Below are 15,955 nucleotides of genomic sequence, written 5' to 3' on the forward strand. Positions count from 1 at the left end.
CCCCACTACGGGACTGGGGCCCCATTGTGCTTGGCGCTGTACATGGACACACAGTGAAAACAGAGTCCCTGCCTCAAAGAGCTGACAGTCTAAGTTTGAGAAGAGACAAACTGATTGATACAATGCAGGGCGCTTAAGTGAGATTATGCTATACAGTATTCATCATGCTACAGTCCACTGATCCATTGCAATGGGTACTTCAGTCTTCTTGCGGCCAGAACCGTCTGTCTGTCTGTTACTGCTAGTGGGGAACGCTCTGTCCCCTGATGTAGCCTGCAGTTTTAGCTGTCTTCACGGTGGCAGGTAGACCTGCTGCCGTGCTTTTTGGAAGGAAACTCGAGCCTTTATTTAAAAACTCTGAGGACGGTGTCTGCTCAGTCGTATATCTGTCTAATTCCCAGATGGCTGCATTTGCCTTTTGGGGAGACTGTGCCCTCAGCTCTGCTTCCCCGTTGGAGGCATTTGAAGCAGCTGCTGCCCCTGCGGTGGTCAGGGTGTGCTAGGCCAGAGGCAAAAAGAGAGGTCTGATGGAGCGTTTCGCCGGGGCGCTTGCAGTCTCCGTGGGCAGAGTTTAGTGCCTCTCCTCTTCTCCAGCCCAGTTTGTGTGGGGTTTCCTCAGCCCCACCCCCTGGGCAGGAAAGCAGACGGACAGGATAGAGAAACCAGCTCCAGGGGCAAGCAGCTCCCCTTCCTCCATTTCCATGAGGGGAGCCAGCAGCAGGAGGGTAGCAAGCGCATGAGTCCCCAGAGCCTGCATCAGCAGCTACGCTCCTAACTGAGAAGCCAAGCTGCCTCCGTGGCTTGGGCTACGGACAGAGGGCACTGGACACATCACGAACACTGCCAATGCTCGACTTCGCCTCCAGGCCCAGCTCTCTCTCCCTGCTGCCACCTCTATACCAGACCTCCCAGGAGATTCCTGCTTGTATCTAGGCCTGTGTGGAACTCATGCAGTAGCTCAGGGTAGATCTTCTGAGGCATCCATCTGTGAGCCCCAGGCCAGCTCCTTCTTTGAGACCCCCAGACAGGGCCCACATGGGGGAAGGGAGACAAGGACTAGCCTCTGGAAATGTCTCTGGAGCAATCTCTGTAGCTGATTTCACTTTCACCTCTGAAGCAGGATTATGGGGACAAATTGAACCTCTGCAGGAGGATTTGTTGTACGTCTGATCCGTTAAAATAGACCTTCCAATAGCTGCCCTCTCCAATCGGGCCCTTTTTTGAGGTTGGGAGATTTCTCTGCTGAAACCCTGTATGGCTGTTTTTAATTCAGACCCAACTGCATCCATTCTCAAAATTAAATTCAGGAAATATTCTTCCTTCTGTTAAGCATCAAAGTCGAGTCCTTAGGAGCAGAGAAGTCATGTCTCCTTATATTGAGAGCTGCTAGATGGCCACATGGCCGTCAATACATAGATTCACCGGATTCGTCATACTGGTGTTTTAGAAGTCTTCTGCGTGGCTTTGTGCCCAGGAGAAGGTGGAGAACATTTGATATACCTTGTTTTGGATGACAGTATTTCAGAGATGATCCTGCTTCTCACCCTGGAGGCACATTGCTCTGAAAACCCCATTAGCTGTGTGATAGCACTTTTTCCATTCCACTAGTATCTCTGGAGGATGTTAAACAGAAGCTACTAAACTTAGGCATTTTTAAATCAGCAGGTCCAGGTAACTTGCATCCAAGAGTTTTAAAAGAGCTGGCTGGGGAGCTCGCTGGACCGTTAATGGTTACTTTCAGTAAGTACTGGAGAACTGGGGAGGTTCCAGAAGGCTGGAAGAAAACTAATATTGTGCCAATTAAAAAAAAAAAAAGGTAAACAAGACGACTAGGGTAATGATGGGCCTGTCAGCCTGACATTGATGCCAGGCAAGATAATGGAGCAGCTGATACAGGACTGGATCAATAAAGAACTAGAGGAGGGTAATGTAATGAAAATCAACATGGGTTTATGGAAAATACATCAAGTTAATGTGACAGGATTATTTTTTTTTATGAGATTACACATTTTGGTTGAGTTTGCAAATCTTTGCATCGAGATTGCCTCGCCTTCGAATTAGACGGTGAGGGGTCTGATGCTAAAAGCAGTGAATGGTAATTACCAAGTGACACCATGTAGAAGCAGAGTACCTTTACAGAGTGGAGACAGGCGGCGTTTGCTGCATAATCATTCACTTCCAATAATATGCTTTGGGAACATCAAATCCATTCCTGAAACTACACTGCCTTCTATGAATGTTAACCAGTGCTTCCATTACTGAAGGTCATCATCACTGGATAGGTCTTAATATTGCTGTAGGTTAGTCAGGTTTATATATTTAAACCAAAAAAATAATAATTGAAAGACTGAGCAATTTCCAATTAGCTATCCAAATAATTTATTTTGTATGGAAAATGTTACATTTCCAAGTTCACCGACTTCTAGCAACAACATATGTATAAATAGTGGAATTTTTTTATGAATGTTTTCATCTGAAGCAAATTTAATTAAAAACATGTTCACTACCCTTTAATTTTTGCGTTCCATGAATATTGCAGCACTGAAACTTAATCAGAACAATTTTAGCTCAAATATTTGCTTAAAAGTGAATTTTGATTGTATATTTAATTGTAAAAGACACAATTTACCATTTTGCATTTAAATACGTAATTCATATTGTTCTGGCTAATGACATAATTCATCCAGTTAGGGAACAGAAATATAATGTGATTTATGTAATCCATATACCATGAGCTGAAAATAGTATGTTGAGTTTGTGAAATTCCCAGTTCTGACAATCTGCAGACCCAAAATGATTCACTGTTGCAATTTGCAAAACCAAACCCACACTTTTACTTAACTCTCTCTGTCTGTAATCTGTTTTTATTAAACGTTTCTGCCAAATTCTAAGGGAGGCTATGCACTAGAGAAAGCACTATTTAAAAAATAGTCCTACTTACTGTGTGTTGGTAAGGAGTTGTATTTTTCAAAAGCATAAATGGCAGCTAAGCCCCTAACTCCTATTCAAAGTCAATGGGCGTTAGGCACCTTCCTGTCATTTGTGTCTTGAAAATCTCCATAAGAGACCCTGCTGTGTTTATGGACTCATAGTGAGCCGTTCGGTTTGGTTTCCTTGGCATTTGTATCACGAGCTTCTTCAGAGAAATAAATTCACAAGTGTTTGCTTGTCATCACATGACAAGTTATGGAGCCTAGATTGATGTAATCAGCAACAGACACACGTCAGAAAACTTAATGTGGTTGAAAAGAATACAGTTTTTTATTAATTCCTGATTGTGTGTTTTTTGGAATGGGCCTCAGGGGGTTCTTTACGTCTGCCAAGGAAAAAAGAATAATTCGTACAAGTTTATATTTAACTGCACCACAACTGTGGTGGAGAGCAGTGAAGTGGAGGTGCCCTTAACGACAGATATCTTTTATAAGAGCCACTTTTATTAAGAATGTTAAAACTTACTGTGCTTTTGAAAATAATGGTTTCTATGCAACAGTAGCCCTGTGTGAAATTGTTGTTTAAATATGCAATAAAATACTTGGATTGATTGATTTTATAACTGTTGGAAGTGTGTGTGAGAGAGAGAAAACATTTGCACATCACAGTAGGATGCACTCCAGTAGCACACAAAGTAGTTTTTTTTTAAACTTTTCAAATTTTTTGTCTTTAAAAAAAGTGGCATGTGGTACATTACACATCAGTGTTAATTGTACGTATATGGGCTTGGAAAGCGCAGAAGAAAGCATGTTTTGGGGCCTGAGCCTGAAAGCAGGACTAAGTATAGACTATGATCTTGCAAACATTTATCCACATTTCTTGTCCAGTTGGGTATGTACACACTGCAGCTGAGCACATGTTTCTCAGTGCCAGGAGATAGACTCGTGTCAGCGCCACTCACGCTAGTGCCCTCAAAGCATTTTTTCTATCAGAAAATAGTTTAATTGAAATAAAAATATTTCATGGGAATATGTTGATTTTTGAGGAAATTTTTGATGGGGGGTAAAAAGTTGAAATGAGGGATTGAATTGTTTCAGCTATTTTTGTTTTGGTAAAATGTTTCATTTTGACTTTAAGACAGCCAAATATTAATTTTAATGTATTACCAAATAAAAGTCAATAATGAATCAAAAGAAAAATTTTTTTTTTTACGTTATCGAAACAAAATGTTTTAATGGCTCCAAATTGAAATTAGTTGGGAATTTTCATTCCATAGGAAACTTACTTAATGGTGGCTTTTGTTCTGATTTGAGTTGAGTACAAATTTCAGAATGTTGCAATTTCCTGCAGAATGGAAACTCCGGTTTCCGATTGGCTGTAATTAGCACCATTCAAATCATGCATCCAGTAGCAACTGACTTTTTGGATGAACTCCTGTCCTTTGTTTAAAAAAAAAATCAATGTGAGTAAATAATCCACCTGTGAAAATGAACATTGGCTTTTCAGCACTATAGCAATATCCTTTAGGCTCTAACAGTGGTTGCTTAGTAAAGTTTTTAATACTGTCAATGGAGCTTGGCTGCATCTTTGTCTGAAAAGTGCTTAGGATGTTTTGGAAACAACATCAATGAATAACCACACAGTACAACTTCACTAATCTGCACTTATGGCTAGGATGCTGCTCACTGTGGATGGCTGAATTTTGCAAGTTAGGCACAAAGTGAGGAGAGGCCCTTCTATAAAAAGCTAATGCATCCTTGTAGGTTTATTTTATCAATTGTATTTTGGTTTTCTGTTTTGCCATGCTTTGTAATTTGAAGTAAATATGCCCTAGCACATTTTGTAGTAGTAGTAATAATAATAATAATTAATAATGTCAGTAATATATAATTCCTTTTTCAGGTAAACTTACCAAGTAAGGTAAATGTTGTGAAAGTGACTTGTGTGCTGTCACATGGGAGGTATATGGCAGAGTTCAGTGCCCTATCCATTGGCCCATGCTGCCTCCCTTTGGAAATACTATATAAGACCTCCCTGTAGCATGTTTCCTGAAAGGCAGGAAGACCAGTAGTTTTTTGTGTGCATTCATAAGGCTCAACTGTAGGAGGCAGAGCCTGTTTCTTGAGGTTGAAAGCCATTGCACTAGACTTATCTGGCCGTATCCTCTTAAAAAACAGACTTCACTCCTTCAGCACCTAAAACTCCCACTTGACATCAACAGGTGTTTCGGGTGTTCAGTGGTATCGGACCCTTATTTTGTGGTGTTGTCAGATGGCAGGGACTTGAGTTGTAACTAGTGAGAGGAGAGCATACAAATCCCCTAGGCAGCTTTGAAAGTTGCAGTAAACATGTGTATTGGTAGCTGATTGTGAAGAATGAGCACCTTCAACTCCTGTTTACTCCACTTGGATTTGCAGGATAATGCATTTAGTCTTATGTATTGTAGAGGCGGTCTGGTCTAGTGACTAGGACACTGGACAAGGAGTCAGGAGACCTTGGTTGTATTCCTGGCTTGGCTGTGACCTTGGTCAAGTCCTTTGATCTGTTCGTGCCTCTGTCTCTCTCATCTCTTAGGTGTGTAAACCTTTGGGCAGGGACTGTCTCCAACTATGGGTTTGGACACCTTGCGCAATGGGATCTGATAGGCACGACAGTAATACAAATATCTTCTTTCATCCCGGAGCATCTTTGAAGACCTGGGGAGCAGTACAGTATCACCATTCATTCCTGCCCGTGGCTTGTTCCTCTGTTAAACTCAGACAGAATAATAATAAATATCATCTTGGTTCATTCTGGAGAACTGACAACCTTGATAAATTAGATTTGACAGGGCGTAGATGTTCCCCACTCTTTAGCAAGACACCACATATTTTCAGTGAATAAAAATATTTATCTGGACAGCGCTTTAAATGTGTGTCTTACTTATTCGTCGTGTTTACTAATACATTTTTATTGCTATTTTACATACGGTGAAACTGAGACATGGAGTGACCTCACTGAAGGTCATAGAGGGAATTGGCATGGGCGTCGGGACTAGAATTCAGACGTCCCTGGCTTCCATCCTATAGTCATTCCACTAGTTCCTGCACTGTAGTGTCACAGTCGGTATGGATGCTCAAGCTTCATTTCCCTGGTTATAAAACAGAGGGCAGCTGGCAGTGTGCCCTCTGTGAGGGCTCTGAGTCTCTAGAACTTGTCCTCCCTCTGCTCGTGCTGAAATAGACCGAATTTGGGGTCTTTCCAGGCATGCTGCAAAGGACACCTGCTTGAGAGGGTCTCAGGAGAAGGCTGAGGGTGTGTTTCCTAGATGATGGAGGGTAGGTGGTTGGCTAGCCAAATTTTAATAGACCCGAGTTCAGAGCTGCTGAGGTTTAATTTAATTGTATATATTTTTATGATTATTTTAGGGTGCGTAGAGCCCTGGACAGGCATCTTAGTTATTCTAGATCTAAATAAATAATAAAATAGCTGGGCTTGCATTCAATATTTGTTTATATACCTTGCACATCTCTAGCCACTGTGAGTAGAAATTCACCATTAGTGCATTTGTTACATTATGTATTTAATGTTTACATTAGTACAGACATGTTGCCATAGACATTTTGAAATCAGAGTCCATGTGAGATAAAAGTAATTTGAGACAAAAGTCAATAAGAATGATTAGCCCAGATTTTAATATTTTTTTCCCATTTTATTTTGCAGGTATTCCTTTGGTAAGTGAATGTAAATCAGAAAAAATATCTGCAGTAATTGTTTATTGGTGCATTTTGTGGGTAGGTAGCTTTTAAATTATTTTCTCTCTCTCTTTCTCTCTCTCGCTCACACAAAGGAATATTATAGTTATAATAATCTCTGCACTGTTCAGTCCTCTATCAAGCTTAAAGAAACCTTCCGTATATTCTATACATACCTTAAGCAAAGGGAAACTGCTCTAATGTCTATGTTGAAATTGACTTAGTGAGAGATCCTGTATTAAGTAAAGAAAGCATGTAGGTTGGGGTAACTGCAGTTTCTCCTGGACAATGTCACATGAGCTCATTTTTGACCGTGACAATGCCAAAGATTAAACCAGGTCTGAGACTGAGTAAGAGCATGGACTGGAATAATGAATGTGGGGTTGGGAATCTGGAGACCCAGCTCTGCCAGTGGCTTGTATGAATTCAGGGAAGCAATTTCACCTCTGTCTCAGTTTTCCCATTGGTGTGAAATGCAGATAATACCGCACGGGGGTCAGGGGAATGAATGTCCATACAGCGCTTAGAACAGACATCTTTCTGTATAAGTGCTAAGTATCCTGACTTAAGTACATTCACCTGTACAAGTTGGGATGAGTCACTTTGAGCAGGCAAACTTGCCCTGTCACTGTACTGTACCGGTTCTGTAGATAACTAGAAGAGTCCTATTCCAGAGCTGGCACTGACCAGTAAAATCCTCTTTAATACAGAAACCATACAGCTAGAATTTATTAAATCTATATAATTTAGTGCAAAGGCCATTCTTTTTGTATATGTATTATTCACTACCCCTCAAAACTGACAGGAAGAGAACTTTTTTTACCTTTGAATGGATTGAGTCCTCCTTTACTTGTTAATTATTTGAATTGATTGGCCTGGTCTACACTGAGAGTGTGTGTGTGGAATCGATCTAAGTTATGTAACTTCAGCTATGTGAGTAACGTAGTTGAAGTCGACGTAGTTAGACCTACTCACTGCGGTGTCTTCACTGCGGTGAGTCGACTGCTGCTGCTCCCCCGTCGACTCTGCCTGCGCCTCTCGCGGAGGTGGAGTACAGGGTTTGACGGGAGAGCCCTCGGGGGTCGATTTATCGCGTCTTGACTAGACGGGATAAATCGATCCCCACTGGATCGATCACTGTCCGCCGATCCGGCAGGTAGTGTAGACATACCCTTGAAGAGGGAATGCAGAATGGAACTAGCTAGAACTAGAAATTGCCTACAGGGTATATGCAGGGATCATCAGGCATGATGCTTTGTGTTATGAAGAGCTGGAGAACTGGGAAGAAATATTATTTCCCACATCTATTATCTACTTGCTGGAGAGTTCTCCAGGTCTGGTTTGGATTTGTATGGCAAAACCTAGGATTTTTTAAACACCTGATTACTTCCATAAAGTTATTGAGGACACCCAGCATAGTTTTAGCTTGTATTGTCCATCTTAAATATTTTTTCCAGTTTCCTTATTGGTCATAGAGGAAACTCAGCTCTTCCAAAAACGTTGACTGTGTCTGCATTATCTCCTGAATGGACAAACACCCTGCTCTGATTAATCAAGTCCTTTGTACGCAGTGGGATCTCTCTTTTCATTTTTGGATAAAATGCTATTTCTGAATAAGATGAATGAGATGGAAATCTTAAGCTACTTTTGTGAGAGTACAGGAAAACCACAATATTTTTGTTATAATATAGCTGAAACAACAACATTGTGATCCATTTCTTTTGCTGTAGAAATACATTAAATATTGCTGAGCTTTGAAAGCTGTTCCACACTTCGGTAGCATCTACTTCAAAGAATTATCTGAAAAATTTCCGGAGTGATCTTTGGAAATGCTGACGGTTGCTGTTCCCCTGCAGGAAGTGTGCTTTTTTTGAGACATCTTAGGATGGATTTTGGTAGCCTCCTTGAAAACTGCAGGCTGTCCCCATGAATTTAAAAGAACTCCAGAGTCTGGCAATAGTTGGAAATAACAACAAGCTGTTAGGCCAAATGGGATCAACTGGTATTGCCACAGGTTTTGCTCTTTGCTCTCTTTTCTGTTGTCAGGTAAGAGTTATTAAAAACACTCCTCACTTCAGGCAAGGAACTGTGAAACAGACATGCTGCAGCTTTCACAGAACACAGGCTTGCATTTTGCTATTTATCTTTAAAAGGTGAAAGGAGTATGTTACAATGCAAATCCTATAGCTGCTGCAGCCTGGGAAATTAGACCTGTTTTGAAATTAGTGACGTCATAGTAATCCTTCTGCCTTTTTTTTATTCTTATTCGGAAATGATGACTTCAGTTTTAGAATGTCATGTTTTAGCGAGTTGGTGGTGGTGAAAGGGGCCAGATGGATACTCCTGGAACCTGAAGTCCTTTGTTCATCCACCAGTCAGGTACGGCACTGGCAGTGCGTGCTTCTCCAGCACCGTCTGGCTAATGTGCCTGAACTGTAACCTGATGGAACCACTTTCTCTGTTGATTCTCAGCTGAGACTATTAAGAAGAACTGATGGAGTCACGATCCTGTTCTCAGTGGAGTGCACATGCTCACTTAGAGTCCAGACGCTCAATTCCTTGAGGGCTGGGCTTTTGTGGCAGCTCTGCAAGTGAGCTTCCTCCTGGAGCTTGGCTGTCCTTTGGGTTCCCCTTCATGACATCTTCAGTTCTAGCACCTCAGAGGGCCACTTCCGCCTCTTTAATATCCTAGGGCGACCTGCACCTGCCACAGTCAGCGGAACAGACTCACCAGCCTTATGCAGGGTTTCGACACCCCCTAGTAGGTCAAGAGAAAATTCTCACCAGCCAGTTACAGGTCTAAATGGTGGTGGCAGGAGTGGTGTTTTTATAAGGGCACCTCTCCTGGTAGTTTGGGATGAGCCAGAAACCACCAAGTTAATTTCATAGACCACTGACCCGCCCTGGAGTAGGTATAATTTTCTGTCATTATGGATCCATTCTGAATAAAACTAGTTTCTTTGAAGGAGTCCCTGTTCAGGCGGTAGGGTTTTTGGATGAATTGGAGTAAGTCCAGAGGAGAGCAGGAAAAAGGCTGAAAAATCTAGAAAGCATGACCTGTAAGGAAAGATTGAAAAAAATCGGGTTTGTTTAGTCTGGAGAAGAGAAGACTGAGTGGAGATATAACGTTCTTCAAGTACATAAAAGGTTGCCCTAATGAGGAGGGTGGTAAATTGTTCTCCTTAACCATTGAAGACAGAACTAGAAGTAAGAAGCATAAATTACATCAAGGGAGATCTAGGTTAGACATTAGGAAAAACTTGCTCTCACTGTTAGGGTAGTTAAGCACTGGAACAGATTACTTAGGGAGGTTGTGGAATCTCCATTATTGACGGTTTTTAGGAACAGGTTAGACAAACACCTGTCAGGGATGGTGTAGATAATACTTAGTCCTGCCTCAGTGCAGGGGACTAGACAAGATGACCTATCAAGGTCCCTTCCAGCGCTACATTTCTTTGATTCTAGTGGCTTCATATCCCATTATGAGTCTCCTAAAATAATCCCATACATGTTTTTTTCATTTGGAGCCTGATTTCAGTGGGTTAACGCAGTGATTTTTTTTCATGGTGTTTTCACCTTATCTCTGCTTTATAGTGAGCTATAGAAAGAGATGCTGCACAGAAACATAGGCTCTGTGTAGGCTTTCTTTCGTTTGTCTTGCCATTCTAGCGTATTAATTAGTACCCCAGAAATTCAAACAGTAATTTGATAGCCTAGCACATGGCATAATGTCACTTATTGCTGAGGAAAAGCTGGTAGAACGAGATGTCAGTGGAGTGGGAAACGATCAGCACAGTTGCAGAAAGGTTGGAAGAATCCTATGGATTTGTAATGGGTGTCTGTGGCTCTCCTTATAGAGTACAGATCCAGATGTGTTGCAGGAAGATGCCATTGTTTGGGGGGCTAGCCTATCATCATGTAATAAGACACCTTTTGGAGTAGCATTTTTGCTTTTCTACAAGGAGCACTTGGAGCTGTCAAAGGCAAAAAAGCATCTATTTGTCTTCCAGAGAATTGTGTGCAGTTATCAACATGACCCTTAAATCGAGGGAGTGGGGAAACAATTTATCTAATTTGATTCTTGATGCAGAAAGGGTTCATATTTAAAGCCAGAATAAATGCTTCCTTGGGGAGAGTTCAGAGTCTACTTTCCACAGTCCCTGCAAGTGACCTATATAGGTAAAGTTGAATGTGTATTATAAGAGTGCGAATTTCCATGCTTGCAGAGAACATCAGTAAATGCTGGTGGGGAAAGAAGACAACTAGAACTTCATTGTATTTACTCTTCAATTTATATTTCTTCTTACCTTACTTGTAAACACAGAATTGCAAATTAATAACTCTATACCTATGCCTGCTCCAAAGGTTATGCTGTATCTCAGCAGACTCCTTATTTCATAGTTTCAGGTGGAGTGTTTGATTAAAGGAGGAGGGATAAGAAGTCGAGAGCCATAATTCTCCATTACTTGTAAAATCTTCCCTTGCGCTTAACTTCAATGCAAATTGTTCTGAGAGGAGGATTTTCTTTTTAAAAGGTCTTTAGGGATCTTGAATTTTAGATTTGCATTGACATACAATGAAATGTTAAAGTGCATGGTTAGAGTTTTGGATTTTACTGTACTGGATTGAGGCACATGTCCTTCGGGAGTGTTTCTGTAGAAGGGGTAGGAGCATTCTGTGCCGAGGAGACCTATCTGCATAAAAGAGCAGAGTTTTCTTACTTGTCCTCCAATATCAGTTAGTATTGTTGTGGGTATGGAAGAAAAATGTGATTAAGCTGCAGGGGTTAAGGAGAAGCCAGATCAGCATGATTCCAAAGCCTAAACTGAAATGCAGTACAGATGTAAGACATTTTCATTAAAACTGGAGGTGGGCCTGAGCTGGGATATTTGCATCTGGATCCCAGCTTGCCCAAAGCTAGGCGATTGTTCTGGTTTGGGCGCAGACTCTGATTAAAAGAATATATTTTGGATGCTGTGTTCAAACCAAGAGTGGCCGAGGGAGGCAATGCACCAAAGCGTTCATCCACAAGAGCACATAAGAATTATAGTTAGTGTACAGTAGCACTTATGACATCAGTAGCTTACAGTGACACGGAGCTTCTCTGAGGCATGCTGTGGTAATGGGCATTATGGTGGAGAGGAGAGAAAAGTAGTAGAATGAGCAGGACAAGATACTTTTTTTTTATTTGTGGCATTTGCTTTCTGTTTACAGATATGCAGAGTCTAGTTTCATGCTGTAAGAATTTTAGCAAACCCCTCTGGGAATACCCCTTTGGACACCCATATGGTGATGGAATTCCGTTTTTGGGGGGGGTGGATGGATGCTGATAATTCCTTTTCCTGGCTAATGTTGTGATCTGGTGTTCCTATTTCTCGTGTAAGAGTGGGAAACTTTTCCCTCTGCCTTATTAAATCTATTTTTCAAACTGTCACTTCACCAGGTCTAGTGACAGAGTCGGATGTTTATGTGGCCCTGGACACTTGAACTCTGGTGTTTTCAATCACAACAGCACCTCTTGCCAGCCGTTGTGAATTAAATACTCCTCATGACCTCTTACCCTCGCCGCTCTTAAATTCATGCTTTAAAAACAGCTTAATGAGGGGTTTACTGGCCCAATTGGAAGTTTTTATTAAAACCTATTAGTGCACTAGAGTAGCCTGCCTGAAGGAAACGATTAGCCCAAAGCAACTAAATTCAAGCTGGCCCCTAGCCACACCAGGTTTTCTCTAAACTGTTTCCAGACCCACGTTAACCCTCACACTGCAGCTTGCATGGTATTCATATCCTCTGGTTTAATTTATAGCTTGTCTGATTCACCCCCCAGCCTACCTCCTTTCCCCCCATGTTCACGAAAGCATTTTGTTTTAATTTAATTATGCTCTCAATAAGGGGCAACTTCCCTTTATCCAGGTCTGACTTATCTGAGAGCCTCAAATGTGTTGAACTAGCTCCCAGAATTCTCCACTGATCCCAGCCAGAGATGAGCTTTTATGCAAGTTGGTCATTTGGAGGCCAGATGGCTGAGGGCAGTAATGTTCAAACCATGGGTTCTGAGCTGCATTTGGTTCTGCATAGGGCCCTCTCCTCAGAAAAGGGGACAGGCCTGCCACTGACTTGCTGTTTGACCTGTCGCAAGGCACTTAGTCTCTGTTCCTCATCTGCAAAATTGTCAAGTGCTTAAATGCCCCATCGATGAAAGATGCTATAGAAGTTCCCACTATCAATGATTACAGCGTCAGGTAGCGAACGAAAGCAGGAGAGAACTTCCGCCTTGCTTTAGCGTGTAAGAAAGTTGCTCTGTTAGGCCCTGAGCCTGGAAGGTGCTGATCGCCCTGCGCGGTCTGTTCCACATTGAGGGTAATTAACGGTCACTTTTGTATGTATTCCGTTACCCCATCTCCCCCATTCCACCCCAGCCCGCTTGTCTCATCCACCTGTTATGTTTCCGTCTTTTAGACTCTCTGCTCTTTGAGGGAGGACGGTCCTTTCTTATGTTTGTGTGCAGCCCCTAGTTTGGCTGAGGTTTCTAAGTACTACTACAATATAAATGTTTAATCGTAAACTTGTCACGGTGACGTATTCTGAATCTTTTTAAAAAATTTTTGGGTCCCTTTGCAACTCCATACGCTGATGAAGTAACTCTTCAGTCATTAATGAGAATATTCCAGTGCCCTCTGGATCATTGCCATGTATGTCGGATGTTCTCAGGCACCTTTTTAACTTTCATTCCTGTAAATGGAGAAGCAAACTTGAAGATGCACGAGTACTCTGGTTTATAAGGCCAAGTACCTGTATTAAACTGGAAAGACTCCAGCTCCTCCACTGAAAGCCAGCATGTAGAAAACACCCGCAATCATTTTGAAAACTAGGTGGTTGACAATCTGTCATTTAGATTGTCACTTAAATGGGTAAGATTTATGGCCTGGAATGCCGTATTCAGCATTGTCAGTGTGGTCCTCCATAGAGTTAAACTAACAAAAACAAAAAAAGCCACTGTCCCTTTTGACACCAGTAATTTCCTATGAGATGTAGCTTAGGCTTCTTTGTTCTTGCTAACAAATGGGTGCACCAAACTTGCTGGGTATCTTTTAAAAAGAATACTCTGGAAAAATCTGCCATTAAAGTTATTACTGTAAAGTAGTGTCTTTGATTGCAGCAATTATGCAAATGAATATAGGGGATAAAATACATCTTAGGAAGGGCTGATGCAAATGGTGATGCTGGAATGAGTGCATAACTTTTTGGAATGGATCTTTTTCTTGCAAGTAATTTTCTTCAGCAGTTTGCCAAGTCAACTGGATGTCAATCTATGTAACCTGTGTTTGGCCAGAAGATGCTATTTTATTGTCTCTCGGTATAGGAATGTAAATATGTGTAGCCGGTCAGCTGATCTAGCAACATTTTTTAACTTAGCTATGTATTGCTCTCAGACTTTGTGCCTTACTATGTCTGGGCTTTAATAGAATAACGAAATGATTTTCACACACAGACTTCTATAGCTTACATCACAACCCTGTAGTTACTGGATGTGGAGCTCTGCTTCTTCCACTGTTTGGGTAGCTGTTCCTTACCTGGGTTTCATTTTGAGTGTATGAATGATCCTTCAGTCCTCAGTTCCTTACTTCTCCCTGGAAATCTCTTTGAGCTGAGCAGATTGTTAACTGGAAATTAGGTAGTATTTGTATTATGGTAGCACCCACAATGTGCTGAGGATTGCCTATCCCCATAGAAAAACATATTTCCTGTCCCAAGGAGCTTATGGTCTAAGGAAGTTTGGGTATCATAAGACCTCTCCTTCCTAGGAAAAGCACTAGGAAAAGTCAGTCTTATAATAGTGCAAGAAAGGATTCTAGACTAGAGTAATTAATTATGGTGATAATAAAGGATATATGGTTGCATGGTAATCTTCAAAATTCTGTACAATTATCAACTTGATTGATCCTTGCAACTCCCCGGTGAAGTATTTTTATTCCCCTGTTAGAGTGATTGAAGTGAGGCAGAGAAGTTAAATGACTTTCCCAAATTTCATACAAATTATTGTCAGTGTTTAGAATGAAGGAGCCTGTTGTGCTCTGTTAAATGACTGCCTCCTACTCCAGAGGTGGTTGGATTCCAATTGTGCTTGAACAGATCTGCCTGTATATCTCACCTGCTTCAGGGGGGCTCTGAGATTGAGTTAATCCACCATTTTGAGACCCTGTGATATAAAGGTTTCACAGAAATGCAAAATATGTCTTGGTGATATCGTCGCTATGGTCACTGCTTTGTATGGTTGAAAACTACATGCCAAAACCCCAAAACCAACCAAACAAGCCTTCCCCGTTGCAAGTTCTGCAGTTGCAGCACCAAAAACGAGACTTCCCAAAAGGCCTTGAAAATTCTGGAATTCAGCTTGGCATGCATATCTGGTGAAGGAGCAGTGGAGTGCAATGGACTATATTGATCACCAGTTCATTCAGTGATGGATCACAAGAATGCACCAGGGCTGTGTGTGTAGCAAACCGTAACCTTTGCCAACAGCAGGAAAAGGAAGAGGCCATTGTTAGATCATTATTGGAATTACAGACATGTGCCACTTGAATATTCTCCAACAGTTCCAGCTAGAAAGCCCTATTCTGCTGCATCAAGTATGATAGTTGGCCATTGTAGTTATGGTGTTTGTTTTGTGAGTAGATGCGCAAATAACATGTTTACCCTGTTCAAAGTGTCAAACTTGTATTTCTGTGTACAGTACATGACTACGGTACATTCTGTGTACAGTACAGTACATCTCCTGAAATTGTTTTCTTCCCTTTCTGAGGAGTTTGATACCTTCCTTTCTCTTTAAAAGGAGGATTTATTCATTGCAATGGTATTCACTTCTGCTTAGATCTGTATCCTTTTAATGGGGCTAGAGGCCATTGGTATCTTTCTAATTGGTATGGATTCTTTTCTGAATCCCTTTTAGCCAGAGTTTGACTGTGCAGACAGAACTCAGTTAACCTAAGTTGAAATAAGCATAAGAGACTTCACACACACACATTAACACACACACACATTAACAGTTTGGTGCTGGCAGTGGGTTCTCTTGTGTGCACTGTAAAGTCGGCACTTGCACTTCTTCTTTGGCAATGTGAAATGCGTTACTCAGGATTGTGAGCTTAGTGGGGCTCCATATTTTTAATCTTCTGATCATTCTGTGGTTTAGTGCAGCTGCACAATTCTGGGGTCCTGTTAAAGGAGCAAAGGATTGAGGTGTGATGCCACCACAGTCCCTTTTCAGTTTAAAAATGTTAATAATGTAATAA

The 15,955-nt window shown here is 41.5% G+C and overlaps 1 protein-coding gene across 3 annotated transcripts in view; it reads left to right on the forward strand.

The window, feature by feature from the left end:
* Positions 1 to 15,955, forward strand: part of LMF1 (lipase maturation factor 1) — a 329,598-nt gene that overhangs the window by 36,093 nt on the left and 277,550 nt on the right. For 2 of the 3 annotated variants that reach the window (XM_039493486.1, XM_039493485.1), the window contains exon 3: positions 6,634 to 6,644. The exons of the other annotated variant lie outside the window; for it this stretch is intronic. In XM_039493486.1, the coding sequence (XP_039349420.1) occupies positions 6,634 to 6,644 (11 nt within the window). The remainder of the gene's footprint in view (positions 1 to 6,633; positions 6,645 to 15,955) is intronic. 3 annotated transcript variants of the gene reach the window in all.

The sequence above is a fragment of the Mauremys reevesii genome, linkage group 10 (genome assembly GCF_016161935.1).
Source record: "Mauremys reevesii isolate NIE-2019 linkage group 10, ASM1616193v1, whole genome shotgun sequence".
Taxonomy (NCBI): domain Eukaryota; kingdom Metazoa; phylum Chordata; order Testudines; family Geoemydidae; genus Mauremys; species Mauremys reevesii.